This window comes from Rhamphochromis longiceps, linkage group LG13 (genome assembly GCF_057381845.1).
Source record: "Rhamphochromis longiceps isolate RC_006_pf linkage group LG13, R_longiceps_female_GT1.1, whole genome shotgun sequence".
NCBI classification, from domain to species: Eukaryota; Metazoa; Chordata; class Actinopteri; order Cichliformes; family Cichlidae; genus Rhamphochromis; species Rhamphochromis longiceps.
This window is the reverse complement of record NC_140569.1, coordinates 28,215,483-28,232,032: the sequence shown is the minus strand read 5'-3', so window position 1 is coordinate 28,232,032 and position 16,550 is coordinate 28,215,483. Positions and strand designations below refer to the sequence as shown.

The window sequence follows — 16,550 nt, the reverse complement described above, 5'->3', positions numbered from 1 at the left end:
TTGTGTCAAAATAAGCTTTTCAGAAAAAGCGTTATTGGCTCACCGGGCATGTATTACCTACATGCAGAGTAAATTAAGCCAGTCTTAAAATAGATCATTTTAAAGGGGAACTCGACGTTTTTAGCTCCAAATAGATAATAATATCCTCATTAATGTAATTTACAACAAGATACATTAAAGTAAAGTGGCAGGTTTTTGTCAAATAGCACATTAAATGTTTTATTTATTTGTGTGCGTGTGTGACATTATATATAATCGTTGTCAGCTGGCTCTGCATCTTGTGATTATTATTTAATTGCCATTTTTGTCATCATCAGTTTTAATTTTTGATTACATATTATTTTAAAATGCTTGTATGCGTTTTCAGTTTTCATGTGTAATTGTGGTATTTGTTTTGAAGACGGACGCCATAAACCTGCTGCTGAGTTTAAAAGAGGGGGGAAAAAAGCGAAAAGTGCCGGGGTAATGAATGGCATCAAGCAGTACAAAGTGAGACAGAGAAAGGGTAGGCCTTGTCTTGAGAGATTTTCTGCTCCTGTAGCACAGAGAGCGTGATGTCAGCGGTGGCAGTACTGTTGTAATTGACTTGGTGGGGGTGATGGCGTCATTTTATGCCCTGGTGTAGCCTCCTGCTCCAATAGCGAAGGGGAGACGGATCTTTGGCCGACGCGACCGTGGCTCCCTTGGCCGGGATCGAGCACCGCCGAGCCGGACAACTCACCCCGGGAAACATGGAGGCTGTGGCCGAGGAGCTGCGGGCCGGCTCTCGGGTACCTGTCACTATCGATCAAATAGTTAACGATACACTGGTGGTGACGCTGACCTATCGAGAAAGGATCTACACGGGGATTTTACTCGATTGCAACAAAAAGTGAGCACTATTTTTTCTAAACTTCTTTTATATATTATCGTCTAAAAATTATTTGCTAAATACTGCTAACGGCTAATTTACCTTGGATGCTAAGTCAAAGCTAACTATTAGCGACCTAGGCCTTTATACAAAAGGCTTGCAGGTTATTGTAGCTGACAAGGTGGCTATCTGCTAGCTTCTCGGCTAATGTTAAAGTGATGTCATTTTTGCCTATAATAAGACGGCGAAATACTCGATTTTACGATGGAGGAAAACTATATAAAGGCATTAGCCCAGCCTGTAGAGACTGTTAGTGACTTCTGTTGAAAAATATCTACTGTCAGTGGGTTCAGCTATAGCTTATTGTTAGCCTAATCAAGGGAAGAGCAGCTAAAGCGAATCCAGTAAAATAGCCAGGCCTTAGCTACACACTATTTATTTTTATCTGTTTTATTATCATGCAATTGTACAGAAATGTGAATGTGCACTAGTTTTGTAGGCAAATGTCTGAGTACAGTAAGCTGAAATTTATTCAAAGGCAGCAACATTATAACCTGTCATTTCTGACTAGCAGAAACAATAGAAAATTATTAAAATACATTTGAATGATCACAACTGTGTCTCATTTTCGGTAAATCAAGCTTTGGTCTTATCTGTGTCCATCTTAGCCTCTGACAAAGCAAAACATAAAAAATGGGGCTATTGATAGAAAGCACAGTCTGTTCAAAAGAGAACCATACAAGTATAATTTGACATGTACCAGTGTCATGTCTTATCAGGCCCTCTTGTTGTGTGTCACATGTATAAGCCTTGTGTTCCTCCTGGTGCTGTGCACCTTAAAAGCCACTGGCTTTAGGCTATTTATAGACGAGCAGAATCAGAACCTGACCAGCTTTTCCCCTTAGTATGCTTAGATGGTTTTTCGTGCAAGAGCTCATGCTGTACTGAAAATAACCCACCCAAATGGGAAAAGGTCGGCCTTGGAATAACTTAAAATAGGCCTATATTTTAGGCCTTGTCACTGACAAAATTTGACTAATTCCTCCTTTTCAGCTCATGGCAATACACTTCCTGTCATTGTCCGATGCAAACAGATTGTTGCATTATTTTTTTTAATCTTATTGTCTTGCCCTATCATTCTGACAGATCTCCACCACAGCATGAAAAGACAACAGTGTGGTGAATCATGCCTGGCCATATTCTGCGTCCTTGTACTGCGCTTAACTATTACTGTGTGTTCCCTACTACATACAGCCTTGTTTGTGCTGCGTCAATCAGAGTAAAGAGTGATATTCAACAGCTATAGGGGCGCATATTTTGTTATGGGAGCCTAAAGCTAAGAGTAACAAGCCTCACCAGGAGACTATTATTTGGAGATGCCTGCCAACTACTTCTCTTGGGGAGGAAAGCAGGCTCCCCAAATGTGCACTAATTAATAATCTTGCCGCACATAAGCCCCAAGTAGACACGGATGCAAAAACAAACTGAAATCTCCTGGCTCCTTCCCTACCTCTCTGAATCCCGAGTGATTCATGGGATTGTTTTTGTTCAGTCAGATGTTGGGGAGGAGGGGGTGGTCTCGGGCATCCTGTAGTCTCTTTGTCTGTTGTCTCCTGACTAAGGCAGCACAGCTATGTTACTGTTGCTTGCCAGCCACCTCTCAAAGACTTTCTTGGCAGTTAGGACCTCACTGGACATGTTTGCTGATCCCTGTGTGTTTATAAAAAAAAAAAAAAAAAAGCACACACACACACGCAAAAATCACATAAAAATCACTTAGGGAAAATTCAGCAGCACTGTTGCTTCTGTGGCCTGAGGCTGAGGCACAGATAACTGTCTGTCTGCTTGCACAACAAACCCCAACCCCCACATGTTAAGAACCTTCAGCACCCAGGTGACAGGGAGAGTGACATCAATGTCTCGCGTCAAAGTAAAACCAAAACTAGTTATATATGTTTGTTTTTTTTCGACAATGTGAACAGTTTTGGCTGTTCTTTTATTGTTTCAGTGCTGTCCTACTTGCCTCAGGTTGTGTCACATGTTGAGGCATATTGTTCTAATGGAGGGGATTGTTGAAGTAAAAATTCTCAGGGTTTAGCACGACTGTATCATCTTTGCTGTATAAAGCTTAACAAGATCCACAGCTATTTATACACTGTTTCTTTTTTCTCTCGTTTATTTTAGGACCGGGCTATTTTGTCTACCAGACTTCACAACAAAACTCGGGGACTGCCAAGAATCTAAACCTGCTTCTGAAATCCAAGAAGTTCTGAGCGAGGACTCGGTTTCCAAATCTCCCAGCCAGGTTTCACACAGACCAAAGGATGAAAACACTCTCCCTGAAAGCAGCATACCTACACCTCCTCTACCCTGCCCCGTTCCCACACCAGTGCCAGCTGGACAGACTCCTTATCCTCCTTATTTTGAAGGAGCCCCCTTCCCCCAGCCCTTATGGGTGCGCCACACCTACAGCCAATGGGTACCTCAACCCCCTCCACGACCAATCAAGAGAAAGAAGAGGCGAACGCGAGAGCCCGGCCGTATGACCATAAGTACTATCCGTCTGCGGCCTCGGCAGGTACTGTGTGAAAAGTGCAAGAACACGCTAAATAGTGACGAGGACAGCAAAGATGGCATGAGCAACACCAAGACCTCTAGAAAAGAAAATTCACTACAAAGTGACGATGACGGCTACGACAAGGATACTCCTAATAAGTTGTCAAGAAAAGAGGACACAGTCACAGCCAAGGACACTAAAAGACGGGAAAATGGCACCAGCCTTGATAGTAAGCGTCTCAGAAAGGACAAAAGGTGCGAGGCTGATGGGGAGAAGTACCCTGGAACTGATGTTATTCCACACAGTCCCGTCATAAAGATCTCCTACAGCACTCCACAGGGCAAGGGGGAGGTTATGAAGATCCCGGCGCGAGTCCACGGTTCAGTCAAACCATTCTGCCCCAAACAGCTGGTGCAGAATGGCGTGGGGGAAAACGACAAGGCAACTTCTGATGCCACCAAGGAACAGCGGCACATTCTAGATGCCACAAGGTCTGGCCTCACTGTGTCCATTCCCAAACTCAAACTAACAAGACCTTTTGCAAATGTAGGTCAGGACACACCTTCTCCAAAGATCCGTTTGAGACCCCCTCAGAGGGACACTGAGGAGAGCGTGGTTGAGTATGATGCAGAACTTCTTGGAGGCACCAGGAGACGGAGCCCTAGGGGGCCCGGGCCGTGCCTCCCACACTCCGAAGACTCAGGAGAAGGCAAGAACTCTCTGGAATTGTGGTCAGGGAGTTCAGGTGAGGAGGTGGATCGCGGCCACAGCGACCTCACCCTTCTCATTAACTTCCGTAAACGTAAAGCGGATTCTTCTAGTTTGTCGGTGTGCAGTAGCGACAGCCTGGACGAGTCAAAGTCCTTCAGCTCGGACGGCACCTCACCAGAGCTGTGCGATCTGGCGCCTGGTGAAGACCTCTCTGTAACCTCATCTTCTGTACCTTCACGGGACGACTGCAAGACGGTGCCGCCTCTCACAGTGCGGCTTCACACCCGCAGCATGACAAAGTGTGTGACAGAAGAAGGTCACGCCATAGCGGTGGGTGACATCGTGTGGGGGAAAATCCACGGCTTCCCCTGGTGGCCCGCACGCGTCCTGAGCATCAGCGGCACTCGCAAGCAGGAGACAGCCAGTTGCGAGGCCCAGTGGCCCCAAGCCAAGGTGGCGTGGTTCGGTTCACCCACAACCTCCCAGCTTTCTGTTGCCAAACTGTCGCCCTTCAGAGAGCTCTTCAGGTCCCGCTTCAACCGGAAGAAGAAAGGGATGTACCGGAGAGCTATCCTGGAGGCAGCCAAGGCCGTGGGTCACATGAGCCCGGAGATTACGTCACTGCTTTCTCACTGCGACACGTAGGTGAGTTCATAGCACTTACATGTGCCTGTATCACTTCTATGACTATGTTGGGCAAAGGGGTATACTATAAACTAGAGCTGGGCGATATGAGATTTTTTCATATCACGATATGTTTTTTTCGTTTCAGGCGATAACGATATCTATCACGATATAAGCCAAATAACTATATTTGTAAGATTTAAATGTGCCGTTGCTCACAAGTAAAATGTGAAATAATCAGCAGCTTGTTTTTATTTAAATATTTATTTCCCATAATAAGTTCAACAGGGTAGATGTACTTAAGGAACATGAGACTTTTTCAGAACAAACGAAACAGACTAAATTGTCAATTCCACTTAGAAACAAAATATTAATTCTAAAAATAAATCTTAGTTTGTTTTACAGAAGAACAGACAAAATTGACTTACTTTTGTCAATATCAAATAAACTGAGAACTAAAAGGAAATTCTCAATCTCTCCTTGTTGTATAGCTTAGCTTTTCAAACAGTTTTAACAGTTACTTTAGTCTGACAAAAGCCGAATGACGAATTAGCGCTTCCAGTCAGAGACTGAGGCTACATCCACACGGGTATTTTTGAAAACGGAGATTTTCCGTTTTCGTTTTAAAAAATAATCCCGTCCACACATAAAGGGAGAAATGAAGGAAAACGCTGCTATGAACATGCCAAAGCAGCAGGTGGCGCTAGATTCCTAACCGTGCAGAAATGTTGGCCAATCAGAAGTCTAGAAGCCTCGGTGGGAAAAAGTAAACAAAGCTGGGGCATAGAAGCAGAACAGAGTCGTATGTGTGGACGGACAGTAACTGTGTATATGTAAGCGTTTAAACACTGCAGAGATTAGAATTAACAGTATTGTAGAAATTCATTTCACCGAAACAATAACGTGGCGCACAGTGACGCATGCACCAGTTTATTGTATTTCCAGACTTGCTTTCGGCACAATTTACAGTGCACGCTACTCTGTTTTTGTCAGACTTGAAATAGCCAAAATACCTTCACACTACGGAACTTCTATGGCTCTTCCGTTCAACAATCTCTCCGACGTTGGAACCATCATCTGTTTTCTCTTCGGTCACGCTCGGTTGATTTTTCTAGTCGGCACACTCATTTCCTCCATTACGCGCTGGCTCCATTACCCGCTGGCTGCTTCCCAAACAAACACACGTGCGGCTTGGCACTTGTGCTGTACGTAACAAGTCACGCGACGTGACGCTGCGGCTGTGATTGGTTCGGCTCTGCGCTACTTAATTTGGATTGGCTGACCTTTTTTTTTTTTTTTCTTTTTTCTTAAGAGGACGAGCGGCGAGGTCTATCGCGATAGCTTAATTTCTCTATCGAGTAAAAGTTATATCGCGATACATATCGTTATCGTTCTATCGCCCAGCTCTACTATAAACATAGAATATTACAGAAATCGTTACCGATCACCTGCATTTTTTTCAAACAATGTCTACATGGTAGATGAAGGAAATGCTTTAAGTGAACCTAAGAAGATAATACAAGCAGCCAGTTGGTGTTGTCGTTGTGTGCTCCCCCACAAAAAAACAAAACAAAAAAACAAGGCCCACACAAACACACGGACCAACACCAACTGGCTGCTTGTATTTTAGATTGTATTTTATTTTTTTAGATGACAAAAAAAAACTCGGTCTAGTCATCAGTGGCCCAACTGGTAGTTTTAATCACAATGATTGACTATGAGAAACAAGTCTGACTCAGCAAGAACAAATTACAGCACAGAGCTGGTGCAGATGAGCAAGAGCTGCCAGTGTAGAAATGTTGGCTGTGCAGACACAATACGGGCTGCATGCATGAGTCAGTTGATTGACAGTAAGTCGGCACGTTTCTCAGTTTTTGGCATTTTCTGTTTTGTTTTGTTTTTTTTAATATGAACCTTTTCTTTCTTAAACTATTAGAAATTGAGTAACTTTGATATTTGCATTGATTCTATGATTTGACACCCCCCCCCCCCCCCCAAAAAAAAAGCGCACACACCAGAAAGAATGTACAGCCACGCTAAAAGTGTATGTTTTTAATTTATTTCAATTGTGTCCCTCTTGATTGTATATATTTCTCCTGTTTGCTATTTATTCCTTTATATTTTATGCTGGAGCAGTTAGTATAGAGCCCCACAATTTTGTAGTACACGTGCAATGACAATTGTTAAATATTCCCTGTGCCTCTCCGGCTGTATTCACCAGCTCTTCCCTCAAATATCTGTGAAACCTGTAATTTGATGAGCATGTTAAACTTTAGGGCAGAATGCTGAGCTAAAAGAAAAAGAGCTTGTGCTCCAACCCGCTCTAGTACCAAACACTTTGAGCTGTGTCGTGCCAGCCTCGCTGCATTCACGTCCTGAAACAGGTGCTGTGTTTGAGGCAGCAGAGCAAACATTAACACAAGCTCTAATGAAGGCACAGGCTGTGCGGCTGCCTGTCAACAGGGATGGTTTGTTTAAAAGGCTCATTTCAGAAAAGGACTCGCATCAGGCTGTACTGCTTCAATTCAAGCAATCAGAGTGCATGACCATAAGTTGTTTCTTTTTTTAAAGTCATCTCTTATTTGGTTGTCGTCCAAGTGTGGTGACCTAGCCTGGGTAGCCAAGCAGCAGGTTTCTCAACATACACTCAAATGTTAAATATTGTCTCTGAGTGATAGAAGGGGCAAACAGACCATTTCCAACCCCACTGTTTACTCTGTTACGAGCACAGCAGCCAAGAGGGAATTGGTTATAGCAGAGGATAAACAGTAAGGGGTTAAGGCAAGCCTATATTTGGTGCCTTTTCCAGACCTCATAAAGGAAGCGTTTTTCTTCCTCTGTCAGCTACACAGAGGTTTCACATGACTGATATAACATGTTGAGCACAACACCAAACGCACTGCTGATTCTTGCAGACTCAGTTAAAAATGACCTGCACCGGATGCATGACCTGCCTTGTTTGCTCATTGTCTATCCCCCTTTTGCCTCTCTCTCTTTTTTTGCATAGAGCCTGAGGACTGAAGACAAGTCTCCGAGGTTTTTCTGAATTCTCAGACTATGTCATCAAGACCCAGGAGGGAGTACGTGTGGTTGCCACGGCTACTATTTATACGCCCTCTCATTTTTTATTTTATTTTCTTTTTTCTCACAAGGCTGGTGGAAAATGGCCGCCAAGGTGGAGTGTTCTTGAGACCGGATAAGGGAGCAAAAAATATAAAGGCCTGGCATCTCATGGTCTTCTTTGAACTATAAACTATTCCTCCTTTTTTTTTTTTTTTTTTTTTTTCCTTTCCTAGATTTAATCATATTTCAATAGAGCCGAATAACAACACTACAAGGACCTGAATGTATTTATTGTCTGTAATGTTTTATTATGATCCAGTAAGTTCACCCTTTCTACTACAGTCTCGCAAAAACCTCCCAATCTGCTGCTGTCATTATCGCGGGCCTTGCCGCCGTCGTCGTTTGGCTCCAAGGTTCCCCTCCTCCAGCCAAGAAGGCTCCCCCTCCTCTTCCTCCTTCATCCCTCGGACACAAGTTTAAAAAGGAAAAAAAGTCTTACCCCAAAACCTCTTTTCCTCTGAAAATGTGAACAGCTCCATCCAGAGACAGTAGTGACTGTTTCCAGCTAGCGATCACAGTGTTTCATCCTCGTAGCCTTCCGCGACATTAGTTGGATTTGTGGATGTATTTATACTGAACTCTGTTCCTCTCCTGATTCATGTCGTGTCTCTTTTCCATTTCATTTTCTAACGTTACGAGTGTCATGTCGGCGTACTCTACCCCTCCCAACGCTTTTGTTTTTTTTGCTTGTTTTTTTTCCCTGAGAACCATTATTAATTATTTAAAAGTGTCACGTTTAAGAAAAAAAAAAAAGCACTTTATCTGTACCTTGGTGGCCTGCTGTAAGCTCACTGTCTGAAACACTATTGCGAGATACAGCCCTGTTAGGCTGCAGGGGAATTCAAAAGTCTTTGTGGTTGACTATCCATGGCCTTGGAGATACAAAACAACTTTTTTTTTTTTTTTTTTTTTGTCTTTTTAGTCGTACAATTTCGGGGACACCAGACACAGATGGTTGTGTACACTGTATTCTCGCATTTTGACTTGGGTGCGTTTCTCTCTCACTACAAAAAAAATTCTCCATGTTTTAACATTATCCACTGGATAAACATGGACGAACAAGCGCGTCAGAAGTCCCCTATGCATTATCAGTTAAAGCTTTATGAGTGACTTTGGGAGAAGAAGAAAAAATAACATGCTGTAAGAATACTGTGAATTCAACTGCTGAGTGTGCTGAAGATAAAAGGAAAAAAACCTGCTTGCTACTAGTTGGAGCAGTTATATTGAGACATCAGGCAAAAGCAGACCGACTGCGCCGCTGACCTTTAGTGACCTTTTGTGTTGAAAGCAGCACAGTTGGATTTAGAGGGGAAGGGAGGGAAAGGCGAGGCAGCCCTGTCGGTGTTTAAAAACGTAACTTAACGTTGCGCGCAGTCACACTCAGCAGACCGGTCCGTCTGCTTTCTGTCCGCCTGGAAACTGTTCGTTCCCATCGAGGCTTGCTGTCAGCGAAGCGTATTTTTAAAGGGGAGCAGTTTAATGCACTCTTCTTTCTTTTTTTTGATAATCTGCAGTTTGACAGTTTGTAGTCAAGCGCAGCTAGGTCCCAGGCAGCCTTACAGTTTAAGAGTCTATACGTACGTATGCCTGAGAGGGGAAGTGGTCGACAGGATTTTTCCCCACATATGAGCAACATGGCTGTCTACTGTTGCCCACGTTGGTCAATAATATTAGCTACTTTTTTTTTTTTTTTTTTTTTTTTACATGTACTGTACATAAAATAAAATATACAAGCAATACTTGTCACTTTGTCATTGATGATCAAAAGGGCTCCTGTTTTTGTGGTACCTCATGTTATTGCAGTCCATTAATTGACTTCAGAAGTGCAGGAGTGACGTCTGATGATATTGTAGCAATATTATCAGAGTTATTTCAGCTTGAGGCTTGAAAGTTTAGACAAAATTCCCTTGATCTGATAAGTGTTTTGTGGGAAAGTGTGTGACTCTTGTTAAGTCGGATGCTAGAGTCTTTTTATATCTCGCGGGATTGGTCCTATATTTCAGTCCTTTGTTGTTGTTGTTTTGTTTTAAGCTGGCTCAAATCCAGTGTGCATCAACCAGCTTGTTGTCTCGAGGAAAAAACACAAAGTTCAATAAAAGTGTTTTAAGTTTTTATTGATTTATAAAATGATTTGCTTTCAGTTTGTTACAAAGTGGAGTCCAAAACTGCACCGATGAAGTTAAACGTGCACAGAGGCAGAGACTAAATTTCAATATTCACGCGTGAGGGTTCACAGGGTTCACGCGGATTTCCTTATTATGAAAAGCAGAATCGATGATTTGTCTTAACACGTATTAAACAGAACCAGCGGGTTTCCGTCATGTTCTTTCGTCCAATTTCACACCTCCTGAGAGGCCTGCTAGTAATTTGATCTTTTCCTTTAAAGCTCAGTTTTGTGGGTTGAAGGAACTGTGCAGTTTATTCATTTAGTTCAGCAAAGTTGAAATTTTGCAGCAGTCTGAAAATTAAGAATACATTTAATAAGTAATGACTAATCAACACAGTTCCTATATGACCTTTCATGGTGCATATACTGCTGGTATGTGAAGGGCAAAAGGTGAATGTATCGCTTCTGTTCTATATAGTAATATATTCATCAGCACAACTGTAACCAGTATACAGTGAATAGGAAGCAGAAGTAAGTGGATGGATGGGTTATGGCTTCTATCCCCTGGCATCCATTGTTCAGTGTGTCAGATTTACATGTTTCAAAGAATAGCTTGACATTGTGTGAAATCAGAAGATTCATAACTACATCTATGTCCAGCTGCTGCTCTTAATATTTCTGAGCTGTCAGCCTCAACAAGGCCTCAGTTCTGTTTCAGGTTGGAACTCGACAGCCTATCTGTAGATTCCTCTGTGGTCTCTGCTCAGGTTTGGCAACACCTTGCGCTGCTAAAATTGGTTTTACAGCCTTTGGTTTGTTCTTGTTTTTCTCCTCGCGTAACATAGGAGTAATTTCAAACCCGTTCAAACCCCTGAAAATAAACTGAGGCTTGTGTAAGGTTTGAGTGGAAAGACATGTAATGCCTGGATGGTTAAACTTTAAACACTGTCTTATTGATGGGCTCTCTCTGCGCTGTCCTCAGTCTTCCTTCCTGTCTGCCCTCCTCAGTTATTATCATATGATGCCTGTTTAATTTAGAGCCTCCATGTCATAAATAGGAGGATTTAAGTATGTTTGTTGCATAACTAGTGCGGGCGGGTCACCTCACATTGACCAGCCTATCTCCTGATCAGATCATTTTACTATAGAGGATCAGCTGTACATGTCCCTTCCCCCCCCCACGCCTGCTCTTATTTCATACCTCTAAACTTGCTGTGTCTATTGCCAAACATTTCATAACTCTATTCCCCGGGACCTAAGCACCCTCCAAGTAAACTCACTGACTGAACAAGAAGAGGCCAGAAAAAAATGGTGGGAGGTATGAAACTTCAATTCAAGAAGCAGACTGATGGGTGTTAAAGGTCATTAGCTGCCACGAGACGGAAAATTGCACAAGTGCCTGACAGAGTCCCACAGATCTGCTTTTGACCAGGATTTTGACTCGTACCTGTTCCTTTAAATATACAGTTAATGGACATTTGAATTACTTTATCATATCGACCACAGTCCACTACCCCGTTTGTATTTGTAACTCTAAAAATCACAAAGTAATGCATCATATCCTGTTGGGGGATGTTGGTCAGTCCCACATGCACTGACCCAGTTGGCTGCTGGTGATAGATGAGGGGTTTTTATTTTATTTTTTTTTGAGGCATTGTGAAAATCAAACCAATATTTGGTAATTTGTGAGTTTTAGAGACCCCTCTCTCAGCTCCATATTTAAAAGTTGATGTCAGTCTCACCTGACAATGAACAGTCCATTTACCTTTGTAATATATTTTATAGAAAATGTATATTGCAACATTTCTTAATGAACATACGGTTAGGTCCATTGCTATTTGGAAAATTAAAAGTTTATTCTATTTGTTTTTTGTTTAAAAAAATAACAAGAAATGGATTTTAAATCAGGCAAAATGGTTTGAGAGAATTATTATAAAAGTAATTGGACTAACAAGAGGTTTCATGACCAGTTGAGGACTGGTCCCCCATTATTTTTATTCTAAAGTCAGCAGGTAAAGGTGATTCAGTTCAGTTGATTACCAGTGTAGAACTATTTGGTTGCTTTTTACTGATGCAAGTGAAGGAACACATCATTAGGCTGGGGGAAAAAAAACCCTAAAACCCAGGACGGGTCAAATCTACAGTCTGGTACATTCTTGAAAAGCTACAGAATGATCGCAGAATTATTTCCATGGTTAAGGAAAACAATATCCAGCCAAGTCAAGAACTCTCTCGTGCTATTATCAAAGTCTACAATCAAGAGACCGTTTCATGAATGGAAATGCAGAGGGGTTTCAGCAAGGTGGAAATCGGAGGTTAAGAACAAGATTAGAGTTGCCAGAAAACATCAAAAAGGGCCTGCAGAGTTCTGAAATGGAAACAGCTAGGGTTAGTTACTGCTATGTTTCTGTTAAATTAAATTAAGGAATTGAATTGAAACTGAAAGCCTTAATTTCACTCACAAATCCACTGAGTTGGTGTAAACAGGCAACATTACAGAAACTGTGTCATTATAGTGTTTCTCACTTTCTGTCTGACATTCAGTGAGATCGCTCGCTGCTGTTGTCATGCAAAAACAAAGGGTTGGTTGATAATCAAAATCCATCGATTTCTTTTTTAGCAACATGAAACAAAAACATAGAACCCCTAAAACAGAACCCATAAAACCCTTTACCCAAAACCCCGTGGGGTAAAACAGAGGAAACTCTGTTTATTATAGCTGCGGCATCTCTGCTGGCTTTTCAAGTTTGTCTTAAGTCTGCTTTTTCCTGCAGGCAGGTCTGAGGCTGCCTTTGGCTCAGTGGCAGTTGCTTATTGTTGAACTCTGTGCAGGTGAGGCACTAGCGACAAATGCATGCAGGCATTTTTCTGAGCCTTAGCTACACACACATTTCTCTCTGCAAAACGTGTCTAACAAAGATGTGTCTGTTTGCCAGGTGGAACCTGCAGACAGAGCAGCAGTGACCACTGTGGAGAGATTTGACAGGGTGGGGGTGGTTTTCATTGATGTGCAGCCAATATCGCCTTTCAGTGTGGATCACATAGATCTGAATGGGAATATATCTCCTCTAATATATTCACAATTAGCAGTTTGGCATGCATCTTCCAATATTATAGGAATCCTTTTTCTCCAGGATTTGACTGTTCAGGAAAATCCATGTATATAAACACATCCAACATGCCTAACCAGAGTTAAAACTGTACCTGTGGCCCTGAGAACTCAAAGGAAAAACAAAAGCAATCAGCACAAACGTGCATGTGTGCAACTTTGCACATGGGCATAACCCTAACTAAACCAGATAAAGAACTGCTGCGCAGCAGTAATGAACATGCCTGAAAATGCATGTGATTCATACCATTACTCACGCCCTGATGACTAATCAGAGTACACATACTGTGTGAGCATGTGTACTCTGTGTACTTGCTGACATGCAACAAATAACTGCAGTAGTGCTAGATGTTAAAATAGCTCCTGTTTAATGCTTATTTGGGTGCTAATCTTTAGTATTTGCATGTTTCTATATTTGATTCTCACTTTTGAGTTCGAAGTATATTCTTGTCATGCTGTCTATGTTGTCTGATTTAGTGAATGCTTTTCTGTCACACCTTTTTAATGTCAAGCTGTGTTAAAAAGCACACAAAATTACGCAACTTTACAGGCTTAGGTTATGAAGGTGTGACTGCCCTAACCACTGCGTTTAATGCCTGTTTTTCACTAACCAGCATTAGTAATTCATTTTTCACTGTGATATATATTGCTAACCGAGCTAGCCAGCTATGGTTAGATTAGCTGATAACCCACCACACCCCCTGACCCTCCTCCCCTCTTGTCCATATGTGGTCATACTTTATTTCAAAAAGACAAAATGGCCAAAGTGCCAGACTCAAAGCTTCAAAACAACAGACCATAAATCAGTGGGATACAGAGTGGTCCGTCTTTATTCTCCAGTTTGAGTGTATTTAAGGTCAGACTGAGTGGCTCCATAGTGTGTAGTAGTTTACACATTCACCCAAGAAGTGCTAGGTCACAAGCCCCTCTAGGGTTGCACCGAGACCGATATCAAGAATAAAAATTAAATTCAGTTTCATTTATATAGTTAAAGATGTACAAGACCGTAGTGCGCCCTGTGACCCTTTATGATCAGAGTGTTGGCTGGCCACCACAAAGCACGAACAGACCCTTCACACAATGGAAATGCGAATGCTGTGATGGTGCCTGGGCCTGACACGATGGGACCACGTCATGAACACCGACATCCGAAAGCGGCTGGGCATCGCGCCAATCACGGAGAAGATGCAAGGAGCGCGACTGCAATGGTATGGGCACGTGGTCAGAAGTGACGAAAACTCGGTGGCAAGAAGCACTGCGACTCAGCCCCCAAGGCTGGCAGACCAAAAAGGCGATGGATGAACCGAGTCAAAGACGAGGTGAAGAAGATCAGCGTCAACCTGAATGACGCCCTTGATCATTCTGAATGGAGGCGGCCTTGCAGAAAAGCGAACCCCTCAGAGCGGGAAAAACGCTAGGAGAAAGAAGTTTCGAGTTACGACAGTCACCTCACGAGAAAACCCCAACAATCAAATGTCTCCCCCTACACCCATGAGCAAACACTTGGCGACAGTGGGAAGGAAAAACTACTTTAACAGATAGAAACCTCTGGCTGAACCACACTCAGGGAGGTGCAACCACCGGTTGGGGGTGAGTGGAGGGAGAAATGACAAAATCTGCCAAATCAAACGTACGTAAGGTCAGACTGAATGTTAAGCCTGAAATTGGTGTGGTCCAATCAATGAGCACTCGAATAAGCATTAAACAGCAGTAAAGAGTGTCAGAAGTAAAGCCAGATGGGCCCACTGAGTCCTCACTCCTTGGCTGCAGATTGTTTTTCATTTTTAATGTATTTCAAATTCCAGAGATGAGGTATCTTACTGTTCAATACATTTGAAGATGATTATAATCCAAGAATCTGTTGGGACCACAGCAGGTGTCAACACATCGCAAATTGGTATCAAACTTCTTTACATCCTTGTGCATATTTACATATCTCTGAAGCAGCACTCTGTGTATTTCTAGAGTCTATTGTGAACTATCCTGTGTGATACAATAGCAGGTTTAACATAACCCCAGGACCTCATCTCTATTCAGATGGAGCATGGCAGCACACGGGCACATGAGCCTCAGTCATCTCCCTGCGCTGACTGCACAGATGAAATAGGCTAATTGCATTTAGATTTGCTTATTATGTTCCAAGCAGTTTCACAACCAGAGCAGTTGGGAACAGCGTTCCCCCTGTTATTATGGAAACACGTATACCTACACACATGTGTGTGCTTACACAACAAATGCTGCCTCTCAGTAATCCTCTGTATTTCCTAGACTTTACATAAAACTGCACAATCCATCTACATGTGCCATTTTACCACAGCCTATTTGAAACCCAGCTTTAGACCCTGATTTCCTCCTTTGACTAGCGTGAGCCAACAGTGAGCACATGCTTGTGCACAGAGTGATCTCCAGTCGCATCATTTTTGCCCTCTCCGTGCACTCATTCCCAGTTTGTGGAACGGTGTGCTGCTCATTCATGCATCAGTGCGATGTAAATCTGGGACAAAAAAAAACAAAAACGCAAGGCACATGGCAGTGGGATGCTGGGTGCAATTACTGCTAATGATATGCCTCCATGCAAGCTGTGGCCATAATTAGCTTTGGAGAAAGGCTGGCCTGTCAGAGCTGTGTGTGAGGGGATGTTCGCAGGAGCAGACCCAGAACTTAGAGGCAAGCCTAAGAAAGCAAACCTGCTTTGACATTGTTCAGACAACATGTCTGCTACCGCAGATTAGGCACGCTGGGTGGTCTCGTGCTCGGTAACATGATGCGGATGTTAATGGAATTGTCCTCCGGAACTTAGTGAAAACTTGGGCTTACTCAGGAGAGATTGTGGCAAGGCGTGGTCAGCAAGGAGCAGTGGAAGTGGATGTTGTCTAACGTAGATATCCTTGACAGCAAACAAGGGGGGGTAAAGTAAAAGCAGTCCTTATACTACTACCACTAAAACAAAAATCATGCTAAGGCTTCCATAGAAAGGGGACCTATGAAACAATCCATATGTATTTTACCTTCCCTTGGACTGATTACACAAATAAAAAGTCGACATTTTATGTAACACAGAACACACCTTTGCTCTCAGCACAGATGCAGATGTGTTCTTCTAAATTTACACCCTTGAAAAAATGATAACCATCCTGCCTGACATGTCTTCGGTGTTTATTTGACACGTCCCACCTGTCCCTGGTGCTGCGAGGCAAATGGCACGGTGGTTTCAAAAACAGGCCTTGGCACGTCTCCAGAGCAATGCACAGGAGAGCTGTCGCCTCCTTTGTCCTTGATGCCCCGGAGTCATTTCTCACTTCTGTCATCCGTATCGATGGCCCGGAAAGTTTGCTGGCCAGGCTTTTTTCCCCCCCTCTACCTTCTTTAAATTGAGTCGTTTTTATTGATCCAGCTTAATCATTTGGGCTTTGATCACTTCAGTGTCTTATTTGCATTCGGTAGCAGCTTGCCCCTCACTCCGCCCCCC

The 16,550-nt window shown here is 42.9% G+C and overlaps 1 protein-coding gene across 3 annotated transcripts in view; it reads left to right on the top strand.

The window, feature by feature from the left end:
* The first annotated feature begins 404 nt into the window (after positions 1-404).
* The window catches only part of pwwp2b (PWWP domain containing 2B), a 47,036-nt gene continuing 30,890 nt past the window's right edge, over positions 405-16,550 (top strand). Inside the window, exons 1-4 of one of the 3 annotated variants that reach the window (XM_085428901.1) lie at positions 405-505; positions 626-871; positions 3,035-4,759; positions 7,750-9,571. In XM_085428901.1, coding sequence (XP_085285027.1) covers positions 732-871; positions 3,035-4,759; positions 7,750-7,756 — 1,872 coding nt within the window. In that variant the 5' untranslated portion in view covers positions 405-505; positions 626-731 and the 3' untranslated portion in view covers positions 7,757-9,571. The other 2 variants (XM_085428902.1, XM_085428903.1) reach the window with 2 other exon arrangements.